General features: G+C 38.1%; 1 protein-coding gene across 6 annotated transcripts in view; it reads right to left on the minus strand.

Moving 5' to 3' along the window:
- Positions 1-15,371, minus strand: part of Drosha (drosha, ribonuclease type III) — a 117,532-nt gene that overhangs the window by 65,591 nt on the left and 36,570 nt on the right. For all 6 annotated transcript variants that reach the window (XM_013514978.1, XM_005386148.2, XM_005386147.2 and 3 more), the window contains 3 exons: positions 9,940-10,011; positions 8,330-8,411; positions 7,221-7,295 (listed from right to left, as the gene is read on the minus strand). In XM_013514978.1, coding sequence (XP_013370432.1) covers positions 7,221-7,295; positions 8,330-8,411; positions 9,940-10,011 — 229 coding nt within the window. The remainder of the gene's footprint in view (positions 1-7,220; positions 7,296-8,329; positions 8,412-9,939; positions 10,012-15,371) is intronic.

A 15,371-nucleotide genomic window follows, 5' to 3' on the forward strand; every position in this document is an offset into this window, starting at 1 on the left:
TTAAAGCCACCTAGCATAAAGAACCAGAGTTTATAATATACAAAACCAAGTTATGTTTTAAATATTTTATCATTCTTTCTAGAGTAACAGATGAAAGCTCTTCAGAAGTAAGGTTATGTCCTTAAGGAAATTCTAAGCTTTTATGAGATATTTATGGGTGTTTCAATAAGCTATTGTTGCATTATGGTCTAATTTTTGGTGCTAATGTGCTGCACCTGCCGTGATGAACAAAGCTAAAGAGCCTGTACTAACATCACAGAAAATCACGATGTAGTGCACAGAAAAGTACCAAGTGCTCCGAGGCTCAGGCTCTGGACCTAACTCTGCAACGGGAGCATGCTTTTCCTCAATCTGTGCAAGGTGTGTGAGTAATAGTCCCATGTTGCCATCATGATGCCCCCCAAAAAACTCAGAATTTAGGTCCTGTAATAGTACATTAGCTAACAATAGCTAATCACAACAGTTCCTAGAAGAATCTTTGTAGAAAACACTCTAAAAAATAAAGTTTTCTCAATCAAAAACAACTGAGCCTCCAAAAAACATAATTATTCAAAAATGACAAAAATTACAAAGCATAATCGAATATCATAAAGACATGTTCTATCTACTAATTCACATAATTGTTCACAGCAGTGACGTATTTTTATAGCTCATTACAAATCATCTGTCTTAAACCCAAAAGTCACCTCTGATTAGGAAATGGTGTTGCAGACTGAATGCTTTGGAGCCCTCCAAAGTTACCCTCACCCCAGTGGCATGGTTTGGGGAGTGACTGGTGAATGGAGTTCAGGTGAATGGAGTGCTCCTGAATGGGATCTGTGCTTTTATAAGACACAACAGAGGGCTGCGTCCACTCTGCCCTCTACCACATGAAGATTCAATGACAGGATGGCTATCTGCAGATGAGGAAGCTGGCCCTCTCCAGAACACAGCCATGCTGACTCTGCTCTTGGAATTTCAGCCTCCAGAACCGTGAGAAACAAATGTTTATTGTTTAAATCACTCAGTCCAGAGTACTCTTTCTCAGCACAAACTAAGACATGTGGTTGGGTGTGTATGTCTCTGAATCAGTGTCAAAATGCATTTTCGTCCACCTTCACATAATCAGTTCTTCAATCAATGATAGCCGCATCTTTGCTGAGTACCACAAACCTGAGATGCCTGCCTTTTGGTCTGAGTCTATGATGATCTCTAATCTTACAGAAGACTGAGGTGAGCAGGCAGACAAGAGAAATTCTAAAGCTAAAATATGTGACTGTACTCTGGATGTGCATACAGAGCACACAGAAGGAGTGAAGAAAAGCTAGACAGCGTTGAAAAGATGGCCACATTAACTAGATTCACCAGGAACCAAGAAAAGAGAATGCTGGCATTTGCTCATAATCACTACAATGGAGTAGGACTACTCAAGAGCACTGAGAAGGATGCTTCACTAGTCTAAGATATTTTAAGAAGGAGTGGAATGTTATTTTTCTGCAAGAATTTTTTTTAAAATCCTATTTTATGGGGAAGGGAATGGTAAAAGGAGCAAATACTCATGGACTCATGTATACAAACGGCACCAGAGTTCCCCTAGAAGCATTTATGGTCAGCTGATTCCAGGTACTTTAGAGAAAAGTAAAATGGGCCACAGACACTGAATTTAAAGAAAAAAACTTTTTTACAAAGGTGCTTGGAGAGAAAAATACACTTACAAACCGTAGGTCTCTGTGCTTAATGAATGATACAGGCACTGCCCAATTTTAGGAAAGGAGCAACTGCAAGATAGTAAACAAGGCCACTAAATGCCAACTACCTACTTTCTGGTATGGGTCCAAAGTTGCTGATGAGGGAGGAGTGAGTTTTACAGCATAGAAACCAGACATAATTTAAAATATATATATATACATACCAGATGCAAATTTAGTAAAGCTAAAGGAGAAACTAAATCCATGCTAAAATCTGCTAAACATTTTACATGGCAGCTAAACCATAAAAAGCAAGTTATTTACCACTATTTAAAAAGTAGAAACTCAAGACAGACAACCTGAAAGAAAGGTTCATCCAGGAAGTGGGGATGGAGACATTACTCCATATGGGGTTCAATCTTTATGGAAATACAAGAGGAGACTGATAAAATTAGAGAGTTCTGTCCAGGCATGGAGCACGGGCTATATCCCTCACACCCAGCACAGAAAAAAAAAAAAAAAAAAAGACACTCATAAATACTTGTGGAATGACTTTCTGAAGGAGATAAATAACACAGCCACTTGCTCTCGGCCTACTATGAATTTACTAATGTTAATGAATTGGTGTTTTGGGTTTGTCTGCTTTGCTGCATGTTTATGGTGGGGATTTATAGAACTATGTCACCAGGGGCTAGGAAGTAATTTTTATCTCGTTGGCTGGGATAAATAGGACATGATATAAATGAGAAATTAGAGTGGGTAAGCTAAGGTTAGCAGGAATTTTGCCAGCTCTGGGACTGGAACCGTGACAACGGCTCATTATTCGGGAAGAACTGGAGTTTGTGTTTCACGGAATGAATCTGGACAGTCATTAACGAACTGACAGACTTTATAAACTGTTTCTTAGAGACCCAATTCTCTCAGTTTATATTGCTTCCTTATTTATATGGTTATCTGGAAGAGGGGGCAATTTGTTAGGGAATTTTTATTAAGTATATGGCTGCTTAAATGAGTATTTACTGTATAGCACTCAATTTTAAAAAATAGGAAAACACCTCCTTTCCCCACACTTAGATAACTGCGTAACTGTACTATATCTTTCATACATTCCTACAAAGATGACTTGATTTAATCAAATTTTCTAAAATCTGCTCTAAAAATGGGTGTTTTCTAAATTTTCTAAGTACAAAGTTACATAATGATGCTGCATCAATGTATGTTTTTTCAAACCACATTTCCCTTCTAGAAATTTGGAGATTCTCTCTCGCCTATCTGGCTTCCTGCCAGCCATACCCAAGAACTACTGTCCCAGATGGGGCAAATTCCAAAAATCAACTTGGTAGGCAGTCAATTGGCAAAATTGATTCAGGAGTTTCAATGCTTCACACAGTAATCGTACCAGCCCGTGAATAGGCTTTCCTCTATGTGCAATCTTACTATCTCCAACTGTGCCTTGCCTCAGCCAGTTACAGTCAGAAAAAAAACCTTAAACTGGTGCATAGCTGTTTATAAACAAAGGGAAGAATGGGGCAGAGAAAAAACAAAAATTTTTTAAAAACCCTTAAAATCTCAATAAACTGGTTGCTTTGTGATGTGTGACTTGGCTTCTGGCAAATGGGCCTGAGTGCAGTAGTCCCTGGCTTAAACTATTAAGTTTAACTTTGTAAATCTGTACAAAGCAACTGGGACAGCTGTCTTTGAAATGAGTAAACTGAGGAACCATAGAAATATAATAGTGACTGACAAGATTTCAACATTCAAAAGAAATTATAATAAATTGATATAAATAAAAAGCAAATGAGATTATAAAACACTCAAAAATACCTAAAAAGCTACCCATTTGCAAAGAAATTTAAGAAATAATGCAAGCTGACAATATTACTTTTGCTTACCAGATGAACAAAGCTATAAAAGACTAGTAATACCCAGTGTTGACAAGTGACAGAAAAAGGGTACTTTTTAGAAAAACTATTCGTCAGAAATACAAAATGGTATGTCCTTTCCAGAGAGAATCTGACCAGCTTTCCAAGTTTAAAATGTGCATGCTCTTTCAACAAGTATTCTCATTTGTAAGGGAGGGGACGGAGGTGTCAAGTGCTGAAGAGAATGTGAAATAATGTGAACTCTCATACACTTCTGATGAGAAGATAAACAATATTGTCATTTTGAAACACTGAAAGTAGGTGTAAAATTTTATATAAAATCACACCAAAAGATGTGTGCAGGTCTTCAGTGAACATATATCTGCTAGAGCTAGAGCACACGTTTACTAAAGACCTGCACATGTCTTTTAGCGATATGCTTTTTACTACACTATGTTCTTCTTTTCCTATTTGTATGTGAAATCTGAAAATACTCAAAAGGTCATTAATCATAAATGGGTTTTAGTTACACCACACAGAACTATACAGCAGTGAGAAGGAACCAACCACAGTATAGTCAATTGCAACAACACGTACCTCTAAAACACACTAACAAAAGACAGAAACAAAAGAGAAAATATAATTCTAGTTTTTATAGTTCAAAAACAAGTAAAACTAATGTACGGTGTTTCAAGTCAGAATAATGGCTTCTCCTGGGGGTCTGCACGGTGACTGGACAAGGGCTTGGAGGAGCTCCTGGGTGCTGATGCTTTGGTCTGGGTGTTGAGCTCACAGTCATGTTTATATTAAGAAAATTTGCCAAACCCTGTACTTTCCATATGTACACTTTTCAATAATTATGGCATACTTTGAGGAAAGGTTTGCTTTTAAAAAATGAGAATACCGAAGAATGTCTGAAAAGCACATTCATTAGCAGCCAAAGCATGAATATTTAAACAAGGTTCTATTAAGAGCAATTAAATAAAGTCAATAAACAAGTATTTACGGAGCCTCAGACATGTATTAAGAATTACGTTAGCACTGGTAGTACAAGAAACAGACAACGTTTACTCTTCAGCCTCACAGAGCTCACTGCTGAAATTTTTAAAAAGTAAAGAATAATGGAAGGAGAGAAAGGAGAAGGATGAGTGGACCTAAAATGTTAAAAAGAGTTATAATGCATTTTTCATGGCAGCATAAAATGATTTGAGTCTTTTGACAAGAAATTTGGCACTGTATATCATAATCTTTAAAAACATCCATCTGCTCAATGAATTATTAAAAAAGATGCAAATCATATACTAGTATGATGACAACTATGAAAAATCTTACATATAGAAAAAAATAAAAACATCAAAATATGTTCTGTGATTCATTCTTTTCTGTTTTGATTTGCTTTGTTGTTGCTGTTTACAGTACTAGGGATGGAACCCATGCTGGACAAGCACTCTACCACTGAACTACCTCCCCAGTCCCTAACTAGTTCTTTTCTAAAAGAGCTTTAATGAAGTCGTATCTTAAAAATTACTTTTCTAACCAATAAAAAGTATTTTTCTTATACGTTAAATACTTTTCTGTATCCTTTAGGCTTTAAAAAATAAGTATATTTTCAAAGGAAAGTTTAATGAAAATGTAATCCCTGTGTAAAAATAAATCAATAAACCTTCACCTTTATGATCACCTAAATGTTATCTCCACATAATTATGAGAAATATTTTGTGACAAAATCCCACAAAATAAGTATCTAACACACATTTTTCCGCAAGATGCCTTTAAAACTGCCCACTTTCTCGAAGGGATTTGTTTTGTAATAAAATGCCTAGAGGCAGAGGGAAACAGAAAGGAAAGGCTTTTCAACAAAACCACTCTAACACCATTTTCTAATAAGTTTATTTCTAAAGCTCCATTATGAAATCAAAGATGCCTTCACTTGAAAAGAAGAAAGGCATCTCAGCAAAATGAAACCAGATGTAAAAAGGAGAAAAGCTTCCGAATGCATTTTCTAAACAAAATAAACATTAACCATAATATTAAAATGTAAGTAACATTATCCTAGAATAAAAATAAGCTGTCGTGACTCTGGACTGAGGAAAGAGTGCCTGTTCCTCTGACTCTTGAGGGAAACCTAAACTAGACTGAGTAGAAAGAAAGCAACTAAAGAAGCCAGGAGTAGAAAGTAAGGAGAAAAAAGGCAAGGCCGGAGCCCAGGCACCACACTAGGGAAGAGACGAGCACAGAGGCACCCCTCTGGATTGTTCCTGGGATCCGCTCTGGCCTCGGAAGCTGCAGTGGGCTGGAACACGGTGCCCGGGGGTCTGGCGCTGAAGCAAACCTTGGCTGAGGATTGACAAAGAGCACATGAGGAAGCAGCTGGACAGGCACCAAGGGGCATTCTGAGGCATGAAGACGGACAAGAGACGCGAGGAGAGCAGGAATGTAGGGCTGAATTTTCAGAAGTGCTGATCTGGAGAAAAGGCTACAAGATGAAACACTCGCCAGCCAAGACTGCAGACCAGGTTTACAGCGGCAGTTGTACTTTTTTTCCTTCTAATATCACTGAGTGCCAACAGAGAGGGGAAGAAAAGGCAAGTCAGCGTGGTGATACGTGCGCGAACAGTAATGGTAGTAACAAGGCACCGAGACAGCTAACGCAGGCAGATCAAGGTCGGAGCGCAGGACTTGGGCGAGAAAGCAAAGGAAGGTTGCGGTGCACAGGAGGGGACAGTCAAGTGGAAGCAAGGGCATAAGGGCACGAGAGAGTGAGGGTACAGGAGGAATCAGAGAGCGAGGCACGGGAGGAAGAGGGGGATGTGCCCTCGGGTGCTGTCATGACTCAAGGTTTTACCTAGGGACTGGTGGCTGGTTGTGACAATCATGAGAGTGGAAAAAGTCAAAAAGCTGCACAGCTAAGGGTAGAACAGTGAGAGACGCTCACTGACTAGGAACAGGACGTGGCTGAGAGAGCAAAGTGTAAGTGGGGTTTCATGACCTTCAACGCAGGTAACTGACTCGAAAACCACAGAGAAAAGCAGGAATGGGGTGGCAGGAAATGGAAAGGATTTTGCAAACAAAAAAGGCATCTAAAAGATTTTTAAACATTCGACCATTTTTAAAGCACTTAATGTATAGCCACATCTAACAGCTAGATTCCTAAAACAGTCAAAATATCACTTTAAAAACTAACTCATATGTTCACTTCTATATTTTAACTTAGTAGGATAAATTACTATACATCTTTTTCACGGTAAAATAATTAAAACCACATGTATCAAGAATATACAAAAAATAACACATAATCCTACTAAGTATAACTATGACGGCAGTAATTTTTAGCATAGTTACAATCACATTCTATGTAAGATTTTATCCTAATTGTTTTCCAATTAGCTATATGTATTTAAGCCAGATGCATTTTTCTATGTTAATTTTAACACTTGGATGATATTTTATCAAGCAGATTTTCAAAACTTATAAATCAATTCTTCCGTTGTTCATTTAACTTGGGGATATGATAAATTATGCAAGGGTATAAACCAGCATGTAAAATTTTACATTTCCATGTACAACCTGAGAAGCAGATAATTAACAGTGTCCAAGGTGAGCAAGTTGTCCCTACAGATTGAAAGGAGCATGGCAGGCTTATTTTCAGACACACTATCTCACCAGGTCACTGACAAGCCAAAAGATTTACCTGGGAGAAATCTTACAAAACGTGGCATGAAATGAAATCTTGGGCAGCAGGGAGGACTGTCTTCAAACAAAGGACCTAGAGCAAACAAGTGAAAAGGAAAAGAAAAAGAAATCAAACAGCCTTAGAAAGCAAACACTGCAACTTACTTAATTCCTAAGATTTATGGTAACCACAAAAAACACCACCAGAAGTAGGGACATAAAAAATACTACTCCCCCCACTCTTCTCCTCAGTAGCTCAATCAATCATGGGGAACCGCCACAACCATCCAATGAGGATTGCATTGGGGAAGCTACAGCAAACCAGGAGAAGAAAGAGAGCCCCAAGGAGCAAATATATACAGCAAAATTATTTTCAGAAGTCAAAAATATCGAGATGCTTTTTATAGTTGAATGATAGTATAATATAATATGCCTGTATGTTAATTCTGTCACATTTGAATCAATACACTTGAAAAATTGAGAGACACAATTGGTTTGAGTAGCCATTCATCAATACACTTGTTTTGAAAAGCCACTTATCCAATTCATTCATTTAAAACCCTGGCCTGAAAAGTCATTCATCAATACACAACTTTAAAACTAAATCAGTAAATATTTGCCAGGATGCAGACACTTCCAAAAGAGTAAATTATTACCCAAGACATAGGGATCAAATCTTTGAGTCTGTCTAAATCATCTTCATGTATGCATGTGTGTGCCTTCATGTGTTCTACTTAGTGGAAGTACTGTTTTAATAAACTGTCATCTCCAAAGAAGTTTATTACAGCACAGTTCACTACATTCAGAATATTAACTAATGAGATTCTCCTAATGTACAGAAATCAAGGCAGTTACTCATAATAACTGGTTCTATCTTCTTGGCTAATATTAGCGTATGTGCCGCCGAAGGGAATGCTCTTGGCTAATGTCAGACACTGTCAAATTGTATGAAATAAAATCCACAAAAACTTAGGTCAAATAAAAGCAAATATTCTTATGAATAACATATTATTCCCTGAATATTTCAAAAATAAGAATTTCAACTATACCCCTTGCTCCCATTTATGTTTCACACATACCAAAATGTTCTTCTATAAGCATTACTCTTCTTTAAATCCTATTGTTTACCTTTAAGATTCCAGTCATATAATTCCAAAATATCTCTGAATAAGAACAGTGAAAAGAGTTCAAGCCCTTTCACACAAAAATTCTGAAAAATAAACCAAAATCAAATTACTGTGGATCTGTAAATATAGAATAACTGAAGGTTCAATGTGTTCCAGTCAAGTGTCTTAGATAGTATCTGTTCAAACTATACTAAAAATACAATCCCCTAAAAAGTTTAGCTAGTATCCTAAGATAGATCACTGGCTTCAGATAAAAATGAAGGAGGCAATAATTATATTAGGACTTCTATAAAAATGTCAACTCAGCTTACTTCAGTACACAAATAAAATGGAAAATGTCAAGTCTCACTTCTATCATATTTCTCTAACCCAACTGTAAAACATATCAGAACGTCCCAGGAACTTTTTGTTAATTCAAATTACAAATGCCTGTTCCTATTGGCTTGTCCACCACCCCACCCCACCAGCACAGCCAGTCTCTACGTTACCAAAGCAGAGGTCCTCTGCGCAAAAAGAGCTCAAATCCTCAATGAAGGCAAATAAAGGGCTAAGAAAAACTACAAAACTTTGTACCAAAATTTCTCCCGTAAACAAGCTAAGCAGATGATATATTTATAAATGAGGCTTGTCTCATAATTCTTCCTCCTAGTTGTTTTGCTCAGGGTTCATAAATCACTCCGTGTGAGATCCTGTCAGAAGTCAGAAACTTTTACAATAGCAATTCAAGGCTTATGACCTTAAAAAGCAAAAGAAAGCTAAAAAAAAAAAAGCCCTTCTCAACAGGAGCATGAAAGGGTGGCCCTTTCTCTTTAATTCTTTTTGAATGGCAGATAGGATGAACAGGACCTGTCCAGAATGAAACAGGTACTAAGCATGCACGTCATGCTTGTCAATTCCTCCTCAGTGCTCCCTCCCTGTGACAAAGTATCTCTGCTACATAAGTTGCAAAGAGAGCTGGGGGCTCCAGAAATCGACCCCAACTTCAATACAATGTTAAGTGCACAAGCTTGTTTGCTGTCTAGTTGTTATTTCTTAGTGTGATTTGTTGACACCACTAAATTCAAGATCAGGCAATGAATCATTCTGAGATTCACATTAATCTTGCTTTGGAATTTTAAATCTCTTGCATATATTTAGATAAATCTGCTGCTGAACATCCGCAATGAAAAACAATTAGGAAAAAATATGTAAATACATGGGAAGAAAAATGAACCAAGCACTGATCTTGTCATTGTAGATAATGAGTAAGATTATTCCAACAGCTATCAGATTCAGTTGCACTACTCCAATTTCCTCTCCGATAATGGCCAGTTACCAAAATCTGTCCCCTACGCAAAACAAACTAGAAACAGATGTAAACTTGCTATCAGCAGATGCAAGGCGAGCAGAAACGGGTTCAAAAATAGGTCAATGAGTTTTAACATTATCCAAATTTTAACCTTGATACGACAGCTACATCTCCGTGACCTTTTCCACAGCAAAAATGGTATTTTTAGGGGTCTCTTATGGCCAAAACCCCCCCTCCAGAGCTGGCCAAGTTCAATGTTAAAAAAAAAGTGTGGAATAAACAAAAGAAATTACAGCAAGCTGTTAAACAATCTTTTCCCTTACCTCGGGCATCATCTCTTCAATGAAATGAATCGTGTAGTCTATGTTGAATCTAATTACCTTACACAGTGGAATCTGCAATAGGAAGAAGAGAGGTTCAGCTCCACAATACCTCCCTAAAGGCTCATACTGCCCGCGTTTGCTACCTGACCCAGGGCGTATGAACCAGATGAGAAGGTTTCACCTTCATCTAAGCTGCTAACACTGCACATGAAGCCTGACCACGCCTGCTGGATTTTAATGGCAAGAACCCAGCTGGCCGGCCGTCCACAGGAAACCTGCACAACGCTGGTGCTTAATTAATGGTAGGAGCTGCGGCAGCAACACAAACGTGACAAGAACTCGTTAAAATCAAACATGTTGCCTCTAAAGAATTAACAAAACCACACACTCATAAACTTTTCCACGCCTCGGATTTTTTTTTAAATCTTTCCAAATCTTTGGCTCAAACATTAGGCAGATCAGGGAGGACGGAAGGCTAGGAACGTATCAGTTACCGATTCACAGGTCACCGAAGAGCACACAGTGGTTGTTCAGTAAAGCAATTGTGGAGGTAAGTACAAAAATAGATTATAATAAAAATGACAATAGCTGGCATTTATTAGGCCAGGCACTCTTCCGATGCTTTACGGTATTTACTCATGCAATCATCACAGCATCCTTATGAGACAGGTGCGACCATCATGCCTCATGTAGTGCAGAAAGCTACAGCAGAGATGCACCAGGTACCCTGCCTACGGTAAGAGGGAGCGCCACATTAGGAATTCTTGCTCTAGTCACACCTTCTTAGCCACTAGAGTACACATTTCCCCTTCCCCGTTCTGATACTCGGGGGTGAATGAAAATGAAGGCGGCTCAGATGAAATCAATCTACATCTGTCTTATCCTACAATATCAACAGACACCTGTCTAGTGTCTAGACACAGTCGTTTCCTGTAAATATATTTCTGAATGAATGAAAAAAGGAGGGAAAGAGGTGACTGCAATGGCTTGGCTGATAGCTGGGGGAAATAATAGACCCAGAGACCCTAGAGAGACGTTAGAAGTGGGCTTTTCTGGCTCCACAATCTATTCTTGAGACATAGTCGTTTTTACAAACCACAGTGATCAAAAAGAAACAAATTTTAATTCTACCAGCAAAAGGGATGGTTAGAAAAGCATAAAAATAGTATTATAATGCCATCTACTGGAAATTCTTTTCTCAGAAATGAAGTTCAGTTCTTAGAAGTTTTTTTTTCCCCAAAGTTAGTAGTTCAGTAAAATTCATAATTAACTCGAATAAGGCACTGATTTTCAACTTTCTGGTGGTATTGAATCCTAAACTATCCAAAGCAGTATGTTAGAACCACTATTATTGTAAGTTTTACTTACAATTTACCACAAACATTTACAAATACCTGAGGTACAAATTTGTGCCTGATTTAACCTATTTTTAAAATAACTATTCTTTGCTAACAACCACATAAGACTCATAATTATTCTAAAATAATTAAAAGGTAAAGAGGTAGAAGAGGAAGAAAGATGCATAAACAAATGCAAGTAGAATATGGTACACAGTAACTTGTAAGTGCAATTAAAAAACAGCCAAAAAAAAAAAACACCAAAGTATGAAAGAACCACTGAGTTTTCCAAGATGGGGAGGGAATTTTCCAGGTCATCTAAAACAAAGAAAGTTGAAGCAATGGAGGTATTTAGCTACTGGGAAGATAGAGAAAGGGACCTAATTTAGCTCTGCAGAGCATAGTACAGCACAAAGAGAAGCCAAGTGATTTCCAGAGAGAAAGGATAGACTCCATTGTGCCGCCCTTATAAACCATGTTAAGGTCAGGGTTTATGGCTAACTGGCAACGAGAAATTATTCAAGTACTTTCAAGTACATTCAAGTAAGTGCTTATCATAGTTTATATTTTAGATGGGTTTCTATGGAAACAGTGTGGAAGGGCTTAGAGAGGAGCCAAGATCAGAATCTAACGTAACAGTCCAGTCCAAATGCAGGGATGACTAAAGAGGACGGAGACTTTTTTACACATGGTTAGGAAATTTATTGACCTACATAGTGACCATTCTAACATGGGAATGAAGGATAAAGAAAGAACAAAAGATAACTTTGGGTTTCCGGCTTAAGTACCAAGTAGGTCACCATGGCATTAACACAAAAGTAGAAATTCATGAATCCCTCAAATTCAATATGCAGGAGGGATTATGCGCTACGTTTCACACAGGTGAGGTACTGAGGGCACATCACGGAGGAGGGCCTTCCAGCAGGCAATCTGAAACACCAAGCTACGGCACAGCCCCAAGTTAGCATGCCTGTGCGGACTGGGATACAAATGCGAGGAAAAGCCAGACGGGACTGAACCACTCAGCAGGAGAGTGTATAGGAGAGAAAAATAAGAGCTCTTGGGACGATATGAGAGGCAGGCAGAGAAAGAGCAGAAGTGCAAGCTTTACTTCTTCCTGTCAAGTGTGAAAGCACACTGCTAGATGATTTATGCAAATATGGCCCTTTTTCCATCTCATTTCCACTAAACTCACTGACGGAAATTTTTTCTTTGGACTCTTCTATTTATATACACTTGATTTCCTCTTTGGACTTCCACTCATACCACAAGAACCCTTCTGACACTCACCAAGTGAAAAAAGCAGCATCTCTGTATGAACTCAAACTCTGCACTCTCCCTAAGACTCTGACAACTTGTATTTTACTACACACTGGTCAACTGAGAAACTTCAAAATTCACCAAATCAGCTTCCAACCACTGCCATCAAATAACATGAACGCCTGCTATCACTTGTGAAAACATATTACAGTACTTGAAAGTTAAGAATATCATAAGCTGACTGATACTAACTCCTATCTCATCCTGTGGGGGGGGGCACCCCCCGACAAAATCCTATATTCTAACTCTGCTACTTCCAGAGAATGAATGACCAAAGCCAATGGGCAGTGAGGTCACTGGAAATGGCAAGCCAAATAAGGCAGGAGGGAAACGATGAAGGGTTTCCTTTGTGCATCTAACAGGATACATGCGGTATTTTTTAAAATAAATTTAGTTACACTGCCAAAGCCCTTAATAACATCAGTTATTACCACGTAAGTAACAGCAAATGTACTACATAAAAGGATACAATTCTCCCAGAATGTGGTATACTTAGCCAATAACAATTTCAATCTATTTCAATTCAAGACCTTGAGAGAGCGCCCCAGAACAAGCTTTGGTTGAGATTCTATCATTACTATCATTTGTATGCCCTGCTTGTTGATGTGCTCTCTTTACAAGAAGATGAATCAGATCAGTAAAATGATTTAAAAATTCTTTTTCTTGGGAGGCTATTTCAAATTCAAGAGGCCTTTGATGGCTCTAATGCCTATGAACTGTAGAACACTCGACTTAAAACTCGATTTATTTTACCAACATCTCAAGCATAAATGATGGGGCTCCTCATTAAAGGGTGAAGTTCTCAAGTCTTAAGACCTTCAATATTTATTTAAAATGTATGCTGAAGCCAGGAATTTTTTCGTCTTATCTTTCATTTTACAATAGTAACAACTGTGATAAATTTAATACTAATAGTCTCTCAGTCTTTGTGCTGGGAACTTTTAAAAAACTGTACTCCACTTGCTCTTGTTGTACAGCTAAAAGTGCTCTAAAGAAATTTCTATTTTTAATAAAGTATACTTAACTGTAACTAAAATCACAAGCAAAACTATTGTTAATGAAGTTCAAGTAATCACTTGTCCAAGGTAAAAAAAAAAACAAAAAACAAAAAAACTGCAAGTTTCTGTTAAGAGTTTAAATATAAAGTGTCCCCCAAAGACGCATGTGTGCAGGACTTGATTCCCGATTCAATTCCCAGTGCTCAGAGGGGGCGACACAGTGATTGGCTCACGAGGGCTCATGAGGGCACAGTGGATGAATCCGTTGCTGCTTTTGTAGCAGGTCAGGTGTAGCTAGAGGAAGTGGGTCCCCTGGCACAGGCACTGAAGGGTCTATGTTTTCTTGGGTTCTTTCCCAATCCTCTCACTATGAAGTGAGAAACTTTCCCGCATCACACTCTTCTTCTAAATTTCTACTTAGGAGCCAGGTGAGCATGGACCAAAGCCTCAGAAACTGTAAGCCAAAATAAACCTTTCCTCCTTTAAACTGTGTATACCAGGTATTTTGTCTCAGCAATGCACAAGTGACTAACATAGATGCAAACTCAGCTCGGTGTGTCATTTTTCCCACAACAAGAGATGCCAGTGTTCATTATGTGCATAACACCGGGATACACACTTTTCATGTGTCATCTCATTTCTTTTTCACGAGAGCTGGTAAGATGGCTACAACTAATATACTTATAGATGAGAAAACCAAGGCTTACAAAGACCAAGATGTCAAATCACATTGCTGGTAAATGGAATTCATTAATATTTAAACCCTGGTCTCTATGAAGCCAAACTGCTTTCCTTCTTGGATTAAAGTGGTCCTAAAAGTCAAATTGAGACTACGTTATTTCTAGGGAATTAGGAGATAAAAATGATAGATGATTTTAAGCATTTTCATGCAAACAACATTATTTACATGTTTTGGTAAGCCTTCTTGGGGAGGGGCATCACCCTTGGGAAGGAGTTTGCCTAGATGACTTCTCAAGGCCTTTACAACTCTAAGACTGTGAGACTAAGGGTAAGGAAGGACTTGAGTTTCTGAGACAGACAGACAGACAGACACACACACACACACACACACACACACACACACACACAAACCTTTACAATTCAAACACCTCCAAATGCCTTTTCATAAAAATTGTTTAAGAATGGTCCTTTTTCTATATTAATGATCAGATGATCCTCCCTGGAGGTAGTTGTAATGTGCTTTTGTTTGTTTGTTTGTTTTTCCGGTACCGGAAATCGAACTCACGACCTTGCACTTGCCATGCAGGTGCTGTGCCGCTGAGCTAAATCCCCAGCTCCGAGGTAGTTGTAATGTGGATTATCAAATGATTTTATTTTTATATTTACGGTATAATCCTTTGAAAGAAATTCTCCAGGACAAAATCTACTATGGAATAAAGAAAATCTCATAGGAAAACAATTTGTTTTTAATTAAAATCACTACCTAGAATCACATCTACTTACTAAACTAAAAAAAAGAATGACAGAAAGGGCCAAGGTAAGCTAAAAATCTGAGTCTTAGTTTTCAATTGAAAAGAATTTCATGTTTTAAGCAAATTGCTCTAAAATAACTATTTACAGATATCATTTCATGTTACCAAGCCTGAGAAGACAATAGAACATTCTAATGTAGATATAACTATAATTCAGCAAGTTCTATAGAGTCCAGCCTGGCAGTCCAGCACACTGGTATGCTTCCCTTCCTGTACCTACACTGGCCCATTCACTGGCCAACCAGAATAAGTAGGGCAATTTCCAAGGCTTTAGACAAAGAGCT

The sequence above is a fragment of the Chinchilla lanigera genome, unplaced genomic scaffold, assembly GCF_000276665.1.
Source record: "Chinchilla lanigera isolate Chin_1 unplaced genomic scaffold, ChiLan1.0 scaffold00025, whole genome shotgun sequence".
NCBI lineage: Eukaryota > Metazoa > Chordata > Mammalia > Rodentia > Chinchillidae > Chinchilla > Chinchilla lanigera.